This window comes from Urocitellus parryii, chromosome 4 (genome assembly GCF_045843805.1).
Source record: "Urocitellus parryii isolate mUroPar1 chromosome 4, mUroPar1.hap1, whole genome shotgun sequence".
Lineage (NCBI taxonomy): Eukaryota > Metazoa > Chordata > Mammalia > Rodentia > Sciuridae > Urocitellus > Urocitellus parryii.
Genome location: NC_135534.1, coordinates 141,238,829 through 141,252,132, shown reverse-complemented (window position 1 = coordinate 141,252,132; position 13,304 = coordinate 141,238,829). Strand labels below are relative to the sequence as shown.

Below are 13,304 nucleotides of genomic sequence, written 5' to 3'. Positions count from 1 at the left end.
CCGTGTGCAATAGAGGTATTTGAATTTTTTTGTCAGTTGCATCAACACTATAGTGAACCATGGTTGGATCTCTAATATTTAGCTTTTAACATTTAGTTATTTTCTAAAGAAAGTGGTCTGGACTTGTTCCTCGTTTATCATCCAAGAGGTTCCACGTCTCATCTTGACTGTACTCTTGCCCATTAAGTTGAGGAGGGAGGGGAGATGGAACCTGAAGATAGAATGACACGTCATGGGTATCGACGGATGACCCATTGGCAATTTTAACTAGGACTGCAGGGAATGCCAGGGAAAAAGACATCTGATTGGTGCCTGTAGTTACTGGTAGAATAACTGTAGATAACTAAACAACTACTGAGTGCTTCCACACATGGTTAACATTCTTCACACAAGTCAAAACTCTTAACTCTCCAAACAATCGTGAGTGAAGGGGTATTGACAAGTCTCAGGAATATGTCCCAAGTGGTGCTGAGACTCAGCCTGCCAGGTAACACTAACTACCCTCTGCTTGTGATAGGAAGAGACTGACAAGCCTATATCAATCTATCTTTTCTCTCTCTCTCTCCCCTCTCCCCCACCTCACTCCCAGGAATTGAACCCAGAGATGCTTAACTACTGAGCCACATCCCCAGCCCTTTTTAATATTTTATAAAAGGTAGGGTCTCACTGAGTTGCTTAGGGCCTCACTAAGTTCCTGAGGCTAGGTTTGAATTTACAGTCTTCCTGCCTCGGCCTCCTGAATCACATCTTTGAGTTTGTGGTTCTTTCTCAGACCCAGGATGCCTATCTGCAAAAGAAGAAAAAACTTCTTTATCTAGAAGTAATGCATGGCGGCCAATATGGAAAGCAGTATGGAGATTCCTGGGAAAGTTGGGAATGGAACCACCATTTGACCCAGCTATTGCCCTTCTCGGACTATTCCCTGAAGATCTTAAAAGAGTGTACTACAGGGATACTGCCACATCGATGTTCATAGCAGCACAATTCACAATAGCTAGACTGTGGAACCAACCCCGATGGCCCTCAATAGATGAATGGATAAAAAAAATGTGGCATTTATACACAATGGAGTACTACGCAGCACTAAGAAATGACAAAATCATGGAATTTGCAGGGAAATGGATGGCATTAGAGCAGATTATGCTAAGTGAAGCTAGCCAATCCCTAAAAAACAAATGCCAAATGTCTTCTTTGATATAATGAGAGCAACTAAGAACAGAGCAGGGAGGAAGAGCAGGAGGAAAAGATTAACATTAAACAGAGTCATGAGGTGGGAGGGAAAGGGAGAGAAAAGGGAAATTGCATGGAAATGGAAGGAGACCCTCATTGTTATACAAAATTACATATAAGAGGTTGTGAGGGGAATGGGAAAAAATAAGGAGAGAAATGAATTACAGTAGATGGGGTAGAGAGAGAAGATGGGAGGGGAGGGGAGTGGGGATAGTAGAGGATAGGAAAGGTAGCAGAATACAACAGTTACTATTATGGCATTATGTAAAAATGTGGATGTGTAACCGATGTGATTCTGCAATCTTTGTAATGTTTTGAATAACCAATAATAAAAAAGAAAGAACAGATACATTTTCCCTAAATGTGAGTTGTGCTTCGATGTCAGGAGAGGCTTCTGATCTGTCCTTATGAAAATAATAAATCTACCTGCCTTGGAAAGTAGTGGAGTTGGGCTGCCAGAGGCTCCTTTGTAAAGACACAGACAACAGGCCTCTGCCTTGTCCAGGTCTAAAGGAGGTTCATCAGCTTGAAGCTTAGGACCCTTATGTAGAGAATAGGAATTTATAATATCTAGTTACTTCTTAGCCTTGCATTCAGTAGGGTATATGGGAAGTCTCAGACCAGTTTTAACATTTTGTGTATTGGTGTATGTCTTGTTGGTTAAAAAAAAATCCAAGCATAGTCTGGACCAAAAAGGAGAAATCCCTAAGTATGGCAGATCCTAGAAAACAGGGCTATTACTATCACTCTTTTAAAGCTGAGGATTCTGGGACTACTGCTGGTTGAGTCACTCAAGTGAAGCCAGATTTGGAATCTAGGTTTGTCTGCTTTTAGAGTTGTTCCTCACAACTATCAGATTAAGTTCCCTCTCAGAGGTCCAACAACTTAAGCAGATGGGCCTGAATCAAATCTAGGTTCATAAACCGAATCTATAACTCCCTAAGGAGATATGCTACCATTAGTAGAGATCTTAATGAAATTTATGGATATTGAATATGTATCATCCTCACTAATGTATATTCATCTGAATTTATTCATACACCCACTCATCCATTAAATGAAGATTTATTGAGTGTCTGCGTTGTATATGCTATGGTGCTAAGCACAATTAGGCATGAGTGAGTACAAGGAAAACCACAAATGAACCAGACACAGATTTGGCTCTCAAGCTTACGTGGGAAGTTTTAGATGTATATAAAAAATGATAAGGCATAAGCATTACAAATAGGAGTGAAGGTTATCCCAGGTTTGTGTGCACGTGCGTGTGTGTATATATAATACATATATATACACACACACATAAATATACACACATACACATATCCATATGTATATTGGATATTAGTAGGACATGGTAGTTTGATAATTGAATATGGCTAAAGAAAATGCTCTAAGCTTGAACACATTCAGGAAAGTAGGAAATTAATCAAAGTGATCTCCAAGCATTTTTTTTTTTAATTATGAAGAGTCCTTAAAGAAGGAATAGATAGTATGTACTGAATACTCTGGAAAGTAATTCCCAAATCTTCAGAAATAAAGCTTCTTTATTCAGTACATACTGTCCACTAGAGGAAGACTTATATAAGGGAAACAGAGAGATTACCAGTTCTTTTATGAAACACTTAAATATGTACTTTTTATACACTGAAGAAAAAACAATAGGTTTATCTATAAATTTAAGATTTAATAAATACTTTACAAATAAAAAAAGAAATGGAATTAAAAATGGACTTGTAGGCAAAACTTTACACTTTATATTTAGATGAATTATGTGATTGACTCTGTACTTCAGTGAGAAGTATCTAGTGTTATAATGTTAAGATGCAAGCAAATCTGTACTTGCAGATCAAGTTCTGTTCACGGTCTGCTTTTATATCACCAATAAGTTCAAAATAACTTTTACATTTTTAAAGAGTGTTTAAAAACAAATGAGCAAAGAAGAATATGTTATGGAGAGCTTATCTGGCATGTAAAATTTTACTATTTTGCCAACCCCTGTTGTGTAAAAGGGTTGTCAGGTAGATATTTGACTAAGGGAAATCAGGCTAGTTTAAAATAGCAATAGTCTGGGCAAAGAAGGATGAGGGTATATGAGTGAGCGTGGAAGTTGGAAATGTAGAGGCTTAGAGGAAGACGAGGCTAGCTATTTGTGCTTTGGGGAATTGTTTAAATGAAAATGGTAGCAGAAGTCATAACAGTGAATGAAGGGAAAAGAGCCAAGAATGAATACTTAAACATCTGTTTATAGAATGGGGGAGAAATAAGAGGAACTAACAGTGGAAAGGGAAAGTGAATTGTAAGAAATGACAAGGAAACAGAAAATTGAGATTCTAAATGGAACCCATAGGAAAGTAAGTTTAGAGGGAAGAGGAGGTTGCCACTGTCAAATGCTACAGAAGTTACTAAAAAGGATGCAAAAGTGATAATCTAATGTCTTTGCTTCCACTTATGCCATTAGCACATTTTGTACATCCTTGGCTTTTCTACCTTAAGATGCTCTACCCAAGAGAATATGATGACAATGATATCGTCAGCTGTTACGGCAGAGCAGTGACCTAGCCCATGAAGTTGAGCTTCTCACATTGGGTCTGCATTATGTTCTAAGTAAAGGCAGACACCAAGTCCCCTTAACTCTCCTCTCAAACTACCTCCCTCTCATGTCTACTAGTAGATGTCCATGTGATTGCCATGATCTGAACATTGGTGTCTCCATTATTCATTTACATGCTGAATCTTGATCTCTGGGGTAATGGTAATTAGAGGCATCTGGGGAGTGATTAGGTCATAGAGGCTTCATCTTCCTGAACAGGACTAGTGTCCTTATAAAAGAGACCCGAAGGAGTTGACTCATCCCTTCTGCCATGTGAAGATGCAGCAAGAAGTCACCACCTCTGAGGAAGTCTTCACTAGATGCCAGATCTGCTGGCAACTTGGTCTGGGACTTCTGTTCTCCAGAACTTTGAGCAATAAGTTGTTTTTAATTTCTCAGCTACTTAGCTCATGATATTTGCAGCCTGGACTAAAACAGTGTTGTTGGAAGCCTCTGTACTTATGGGATTTAAGGAAAAATCACTTTTTCTTTCCTGTGCATCCTGAGCTGTTGAACTAAGTAAGTGCACTTAATACTCTTCTTCAAATGTTGGCTTCTTCATTTAGATTAAACATTGCAAATGAGAACAACTATAATTAAGTAAATTTTGTTTTGTTTTTAACCGGGGATTGAACCCAGGGGTGCTCAACCACTGAGCCACATCTCCAATCCTTTTATTTTTTATTTTGAGACAGGGTCTCAGTAAGTTGCTTAGGGTCTCATTAAGTTACTGAGGCTGGTGTTGAACTTAGAATCTTCCTACCTCAGCCTCCCAAGCTGCTGGGATTATGGGCATGTGCCATTACATAGAGTGAAAAAGTAGAAAGCCCTTTTACCATACCATGAAGACTATGAAATACATTTAAAAAGTCCCCAAGAAGTGATCAGGAGAATAAGATTTTAATTTTATTACAAATTATGATTAGAAAACTATTCTCCCCCGCCTTTTAAATTCAGACTATGAGGGCTACAATAAATTCTCAATACATAACATAAAACTAAACCAAGTCATTTGGATAAGTACCTTATTTTAGAAAGGACAAGATAGGGTTAAGAAATAATAAAAAAGTTATTATGATTCTTGAAGAAATTTGCCAAAAACAAGTAACAAAATAAAAAAAAAACTGCAAAGTGTCTAGATTCTAAGGTAAGAAGAATACAGTTCAGGTTCCTGCCTCCCGCCCCCACCCCACCATTTTCTAATGTCATCTTGGAGAAGTCAAGAAATGAGTAAAAACTATTGGTTGTATCCAATATATTATTTTTCAACACAGTTAAATGTGGTCTCATATTTTACCTATATGGGGGAAAATATGGATATGAATTATTTTGTGTATAAGAAACATATAATGGATAAAGTTCATTTGCTGTAGATGTAGATTCAGCAGATAATTATTGAGATTTCTTTTTTTTTTTTTTTGCCAGCCACTGCCAGGTATCTCATTTAAGACAATTACAATTTAATACAGGTTGTTATAACCACTAATCCTAGCAGAGTTACACATACAATAAATTGTGTAGGGACCCTGTGTGATCAGTGATGCATGGCAGCTTAGACCCAGACTACCAGGCAACCAGTTAGAATGACACCATGAACTGTTCTATTGAAAATCACAGTAGACAAGGATGAGATATTACTATTGGATGCTGGCAGCTCCATGTCATTTGAGCAAGTGGAAGTGGCAACAGAACAGAATTACTTTTTGGGTTAAGGATACTATGGGAATTTGGAAAGCCTGAATTATTTGGGGAACAGGACGGGAAAGGGAAGTAATGAACCATGGAGGAATGAAATTCCAGGCTTCATTCAGACTGAGGGGCCCCAAAGTTACATTAAATGATTTGGACACTAGTCAATATCAATAGGAAGTCCTTGAAGCTATCTCAGCGATGCAGGGGCAAAAATCAGAACTGAGTCCCAAAAGATAACGCCTGGAGCAGTATGTGAAAAAGGCTGGAGATGAAGAGATCAGGTAGGAAGCCCTCCGACCTTAAGTGGTCCTGTTGAAGAAAATAATGGTGGTTACTGGAATCAAGGGAGAGGAGGCAAATGTGAGACACACAGCCAACATAAAATCAGGATGACTTGGCAATTATTGTCTGGGTGGCAATGTGGTAAGGAGAAGCAAAAAGCCAAGACTGAGGAAAGTAAACAAGACTTAGAAGAGGGAGTATTGTGCAGGCATAGGGTTGGGAGGTATTTGATGGTATTAGAGAGATTGATTTTTGTTCCTGGACCTGTTAAACTTGAAGTGACAAAGAAATGTCCACCTGTAAGTTGCAATTATCATTGTGGAGACAGTGAGAAAAAGGTTAGAGCCAGAGATAGGTTTGTGAGTAATTTCCAAAGAGGACATTGTCAAAGCCAAGAACAAAAAGGATACTAGAGTGAAATCCTTAAATGAGACTCAGTAGGGGAGTGTATCTTAATGAATAAAACATAAAAGTTATTCAGAGTAAATAGTGCAGAAAACATGGAAATAATCTAAATTTATCATTCAATATTAGAGCTTCTAATATGTTTTTAGAAAAGGCTATATATCATTTTCAAGAAACCCACATAACAAAGTTGGAAATAAAAAAGATAATGGAAATTTGCTTTTTCAGTAAAGTCTGAAAAAGAAGCCGATATAAATGTATTAACATCAGATGAACCGAAAAGCAATTGTTGGGAATAAATAAGGTTGTTGAATAATGATAGAAATATAACTCACTGGAATAGGGCTAGTTTTAAAAGTTTATGAACTTCATAGCAATCTCAAAATATATAAAAGAAAAAACTGGACAGAATTTCAAGGAGAAGTCTCCTACTGTGGAAAACTTTAAAATCTCTTTAAAAAAATGATAAAAAAGAGATTGAGAACAAAGCTTCAGGTAGTGTCAACATTTATGGGTGAAAGCAGCGAGAAAGGGCAAGGAAAAGGGGGGAAAAGGAAGCTGAAGGGCCAACAGAGGAGCTCAGTGTCCCTGGATCTGTAGGGAGGTGGAAGATGAAGGTGGAACTCAACGCAGAGGGAAGAGTGAAGAGGGCTACTGCTCCAAACCACAGATCTTTATGGAAAGATCACAGAGGAAGTGTTCAGTGATGGGATATGTAGCCCAAGTTTTAAGAATGATCTTAGAAAAAGGATACTAGTTCTTTTGATACCAGATTGAATAAATAAAGTATCAGTCAAAATCCCATCATATGAATATGGAGGGGAAGGGTGTGGGGGAAGCTTCAATGTACAGCCCTCGCTTTCTTTAAAGGATAAGCCTTCTGTTGAATATTAAGGGCATAAATTAATAAATTTTTGGTTTCTGTACTGGGGGGTGGAACACAAGCAATCTGACAAACGGACTTTAAAATTTATGAGTGGGGGCTAAAATAGCTGGCAATCCTAGAGAAAAACAACTGGCAGGGTGACTTTCCCTACCATACATCAGGGCTCATTATAGAGCTATGCTGATTAGGAAAGTCCGAAAGACTCAGGTAGGCATGGAAACTGGATGATGACAGAGCAGTCATTATGTGACGTAAGGTTGGACCAATGAGTGAGAAATGCAGGGTGAATTAGTCGTCCTTACTTTGTATTATATACAGAAAGCCAATTCTAGATTGGTTGTGCATTACATGTGAAAGATGAAACTAGATACATGGTTTAGAAGAAACTATCGGGCATCTTTTTGTCATTGGGATAAGAGTTTATTAAGAGGCAAAAAGTTCAAAACACAAAAGGCTGATAAATGATTTCTCAACTTAAATGGAAATTTATCAAACTACAAATATAGTGAATAGAAAAGTCTTAAACAGGAAAAGCTAACCAGCACAGGGCGAGCATTTAAAATATATTAAAAATGTGGGTGTGGTTTAAAACTGCAACATAAAAGACTTGGAACAACTGTTGGGAAAGAAAGTGGTTATGAATTAAAGACAAACACAAGGATTGCTCTATGTTATTGAAGGCCTAGGAGGATGAGAACCAAATGGCTCAGCTTTGTGGGTGGTTCAGAGAAGCACTGGGACAGAGCAGAGGGCCACACAGGTGTGAGAAGCTAGGGTAGAAATACATAGCATGTACTCTCAAGGCACAGGGAAATAAATGAAAGGTGCAATCTAGGTACTTCCACATGGATTACTTGGGAATTTGATCTTAGGATAATGAATTACGGGGAAGCTTGGCATTCAAGGTCAGGATCAATATCAAGGAAGCAGCAGTATGGGGGCAGGGACAAGTAGGGAAGTTGTGTTTGGAGGGAGAAGTGGGTTTCAAAGCATTGGATTTTGGAACAGCATCAGCTTTGAGTACAGATGCAAGTCCTAGATTTGACTGGGAGGTGATGGAAAGGTGAATAGCACCATATCCTGGGAGGTCTAGGGGAGGAGAGTCATTAGAAATTATTGGCTTGGAAATGGAGGTGGTGAAGTAGCAGCTGGGCCACTGCTGCCTGTCACTGTGACTTTTTGAGGGCTATATGTATTTTGGGGCTTGCAATGCTGAGTCCAGTGGGTCCTTCTCCACTGTAGGGTATCCAAAGGTTCCCTCCATAGGGGGCTGGTAGGTTGGCAATGATGATAGGGGAAGAGTTCTGCAGCAGCTCAGAGGGTAGGCAGGAGCCCTGGGAGGCAGCAACAGGAGGAGAAGCTGGCACCAGCCTCTGGAAGGAGGAGGTTTCTATATATAGAATCAGCCTCAAGGAGGGGATGGCCACTTGGGTACTCTCTTCCTGTGTTTGCTGTTCTTTATGGCCAGATGACTCTTGAGGAAGAAGGGCGGTGGGGGATGATTATTAAAGTCTGAATTCTTAAATATGTTCTCAGATTAATATGCTGTTGTGGACAGTTTTTCTTTTTGTATGCAAATAAATTGATGGAATTATCCCACAGGGTAGTTTTCTGGGAGGATACATCTGTTGACAGCTTTTGAGTAAACAGGAGAAATTAATTTCTTCAAAACTGTGAAGTGAGGAGAAAGTACAGCAACATCTCCATGTGGTGATCAGGTGAGGGTGGTCTCACCTGCCTGGACACCTCAAAGGACCTTCAAGGCAGATTTTCCATGAGACCACACTGGCTTGAGACCCATGTGACATAAGCTAAATTCTTAATGTGGGTCTTTTCTATGCAAGTTCACTGGAGTCTGGCAGGAGAAAGAAACCACATAAGCCTTAAAACCAAACCCCTTAACTGAACTTGGCAAATATTAGATTGGGCTCAGAATATTATAGCCCAAGCAGTTTGTAAAGGGAATCGATGGAAACTTGAGAAATATATGAAAGAGGAATTTCATTATGTAATGCTTTGTTTTGTGTTGTGTGCTATGCAGCCTGGTGAGTGGATAACTCTGTAACAAGGCAGTTCTAGCTCTCCTTTTCCTGGATGTGAATGCATTTCCTCACCTCTAAATGTCTCTGCAAGAGAAGGAAAAAATGGCTACCACTTTATTTGTAAAACATCTAGTCCTGTCCAGGCACATAAATAGCCCCTCAGAAATGGAAGTTATTTTAATTACAGTTATAATCTTAAAAACCCTAAAGTTTCTGCCTAGATGTGAATAGAAGATGACTTACTGCCTGATCAGGATGCATTTACTTAGCCTGGAGTGAGGACTATTTCACATTTCTTATAATGAACAACTTGGATTACAATGCAGCTGACCTTTGTAGCAGTGGTCACGATTAAGCAACACAACAGTTATCAGGCAGCATCTTGCAGAATAGTCCCATGAGCTACCCAGAGAAGTCCATTTAGCTTCATTTGGTTTTATGACCTCCAGTTGGTTCCTAGAATTTTACTAGAATTGCCTTTCTGGGAAATTTGCAGGACTGCAATATATAACTCTGGTTAAGTTTTTACAGTGAGCTTTGGCCTCAATATTGGAAAATCATCAGTACTCAAGAAAATCCATACTGTGGCTTGTGAAAGCTCAAGTTTTAGGCACCTCCTTCTTGGGAGGAAGCAAGTGAGCTGAGATGTGGAGAGAACTGAATTTGAGATGGGAGGATGCTGCACATGGGTGGCACTGTCAGGGATGGTAGAGGCTCTATGGGAAAAGAGCAGTCATGACCATGTACCCTAACTGCTGGTTTGGTCAGTTTGTGTGTGTGTGTGTGTGTGTATGTGTGTATCTGTGGTGGCCAGGCTATGGATAATCGAGATCAGACAAGCCCCATTCTCTCCTGATTTGGACCAGACATGCCCCATTTTCTCCCCATTTGATTTCCTCCCAAACCCGGAAGCTGACAGAAGACTTCTCACAAAGGTTGTGTGGATGCTTTCCAGAGATGCCTCTTGCTTAATATAATCAATTCTTCTTCAAAATGTTTTGCTACCACTGTCACCGGGTGGACTCAAGTGACCTTTGAAAATTGTCTTTGCAAACTGAGGCCTGATGGGAACTGATGGGAATATACTCAATAGGCAATTCACTACTTTGGCCTCAATGAGACAATTTCCAAAAAAAAAAAAAAAAAAAAAAAAAACCCAATGTTTTTGAGTCCTAGCTTCTCATTTACTAATCAAGTGAGTCCATGTTTCCTCATCTGTAAGGTAAAGGCAATAATCATACCTCTCTGATCAGGACAAAGATGGACGAGTTAGAAGATGTCTGGCACTTACCTGGCATATAGCAAGTGTTAAATATTTGCTCATGTTATTTCTGTTTACCCTAACCAGAGGGTCTCTCCTTATACCACATTTGTTAGACATTTTTCTGATGTAAGAAATGTTTCAATAGCTACTAGACAACATTTCAGAAACTGCATACAGATTATTACTAGCATTTCTTGGGTATGTCTCTTCATTTTCCACCATGATGGATTAGCAGATTAGTTTGGATGCTGTCACTAAAGATATTTGCCACAAAGTACCATGAATGACTTGCTACTTACCAGCAAAGTGAAACCCCAAACCCAAGAAAGGATCAACTTGAGCATTTCCCAGGAGGAAACCTATTTTTGCTCAATTCATTTGGTTAAGGCAGTTGGAAGCATTCAGATGAGCTCTAAAAGGAAATTATGCTGAAACCCTGCTGCACATGCTTCATTAAATCCAAGGCTGAAAGACTTGTGTCTTTGCTATTTAGGTGAGGAAACTGGTGGGACCAGTGAGCCTGAGGAGGGTTGTAAGCTCGACCAGGGGGGGGGGGGGATGGTGCATGCTTCAAGAAAATATTTGGATCACATGGAGAAGGCCTCTGCCACCCATGGGAAATTACATACCAATTCCTTCTTTTTCATGCACTCCATGAGGATGATGAACAGATGTTGAGCTTGGGTTCGGGTGTATGTGAAGGTCTTCTGTATAGTCACCAGTAGCTGGTCCCTCAAAGATTCATTTATAAGTCTGCAATAGAAACCAATGTCAAATAGGTCAATCCAGCTCCTCTTTGATATACATTTCTTTTGAAAATTTATTTTTAATTGACACATAATCATACATAGTTATGGAGCATGGTGTGATCTTTCAAAACCTGATACATTGTATAATAATTAAACCATAGTATTTAGCATATCCAGCATTTCATACAATTAGCATTTCTTTGTGGTAATACTTAAAATCTTCTTTTTAGCTATTTTGAAATATCCAGTACAATTATTGTTAACCATAGTGACCCTAGAATGCAATGGAAATGTTATAGAACACAAGAAAGCATTATGAGGAATTTAGATAATAAGATTGTCTTCCTGTATTATTCTCAAAATAGTTACTTCAATTGAGATAATTTAAAAAGAGTACATTTAAAAATAAATCCCTTTTAATGTTTCAGAACCTAACAAAGTAGGAAGATTGATTTCATTTTGTTGTTGTTGCTCTTTTTCTTTTATCTCCCCCATATGGCATGTGTTTAATGTCCTCTTCCCCAAATTGTCATCAGAAAACACTTTCAAATTAATAATCTGTATCTTGGTAAGAATTGACTATATCACTTCCCTGTAAATTGCACAGTCGTCTCTAATTGTGCCAAGAAAAGTTATATCAATCATGAATTTTTGAGCATCAATAAGCACAAAGAGCATTTATGTTTCCTTTAAAAAAAAGCATACAGGTGGTAGCCTATCCAGCTTATGATTCAGATCATCACTCTTTACATCAAGTTTTTGCTCTGTTGCAGTGAACAAAAGTCTGATCCATAAAAAGGTATCATATTGGCTATTTTATTCAAAGATGGTTCTTCTATAGAAGAATGAATGAAAGTAGGGGAGATGCATCACGTCAATCAACACACAGTTATGTTTGAATATGAATCAGTCACAACTAATTTTTAACTCCTCTCTCACTAGCTTGATGAGAAAAGGAGCCATCAAATAGCAGGGAATGAAAGCTCATTTTGTTATTAACAGACACTGTTCAAAAGCAAAAGGATCAAAGTTCTCTCAGGGACCAGTGGAACATTTTCCATAATTTGTCCAGTATTTTACAACCTGCACATTGCCTATATTATTGAAGTATCAGCAACTCTTAGATAAAATAGTAAATGATAAGACCCCAACGGACAATAGATTTGTTCAATTCTAAAGCCAGGGCATTTAGCTAGTAGGATCCAAATGTTTAGGGTCACACAGCAAAATAAGTGGCAGAGTCAGAACCAGAACCTAGTTTTCAGAACAAGAACTGCTTTTCTGACTCTTTGGCCAGTGCTCCAGCCATCCTACCATGCTGCCTCTTTTTGCCCCAAGTGTATCCCATGTCTTCCTCTATTCACTACTGTAGCTACTGGAGTAGATAGTTGTGGGATTTCCTTCAACATGAAAGTAAGACTGATTTTTATTGCTTAAGAGAAAGCAAGATACTTAAGAATGTTGTGTTTTGAATGCCCTGCTGTGCTCTGGCTTGTGTGGGGTTTATCTGAGCCCACTGGGTTGGATATTACAGTGGTTTTATTTTGAAAAGGATAGCATCCCCCAGGATGGAACCATACCCAGGACCTTCAAAGTCACTTAAATGGATGGAAGATTGAGTTTCCCCTTTGCCCATCCTTCTCCAGAAAGATCCAAATCAATATTTAGAAAAAGAGAATGGTCCAGATGGTGTTGGGGGGAAAATGATACCAAATCTTCTCTCAAGATTTTCTAGGTTATTCTAGTTGGCTGTACTGTATCTCTTCATTAGCAGATGAATGGCGAATGTCTACTTAGTGCCAGACACTGTAGTATATGCCAGAGACACAGGGATAGACAAGATATATACACTTCCCACTTCAGGGAGTTATGTGCCAGTAGAATATAATGACATTCACCAGCAATTCAACTGCAGTCTCAGTGTTCAAGAAGTAGAGAAGGTTATGACAGATAATCTGAGGGGTTCAAGGAAGACTTCTCTGAGAAAGTGCTATTTCATCTGAGACTTGAAGGATGAGCATTCACAGGATTAGAAGTGATGCAGCTGCGAAAGAGTAGATGAACGTGGTATGAACAGGCCTCTCTTTGGAGAAGATAAAAGGAAGTTAGTATGACTGGAGTATGGAGAGTATCATACTTTGGATCCTGAATGTCCTCCAAAGGC

General features: G+C 38.9%; 1 protein-coding gene across 22 annotated transcripts in view; it reads right to left on the bottom strand.

Annotated features, from left to right (window-relative positions):
• Positions 1-13,304, bottom strand: part of Trpm3 (transient receptor potential cation channel subfamily M member 3) — an 814,506-nt gene that overhangs the window by 177,278 nt on the left and 623,924 nt on the right. For all 22 annotated transcript variants that reach the window (XM_026389224.2, XM_026389227.2, XM_026389223.2 and 19 more), the window contains one exon: positions 11,021-11,144. In XM_026389224.2, the coding sequence (XP_026245009.2) occupies positions 11,021-11,144 (124 nt within the window). The remainder of the gene's footprint in view (positions 1-11,020; positions 11,145-13,304) is intronic.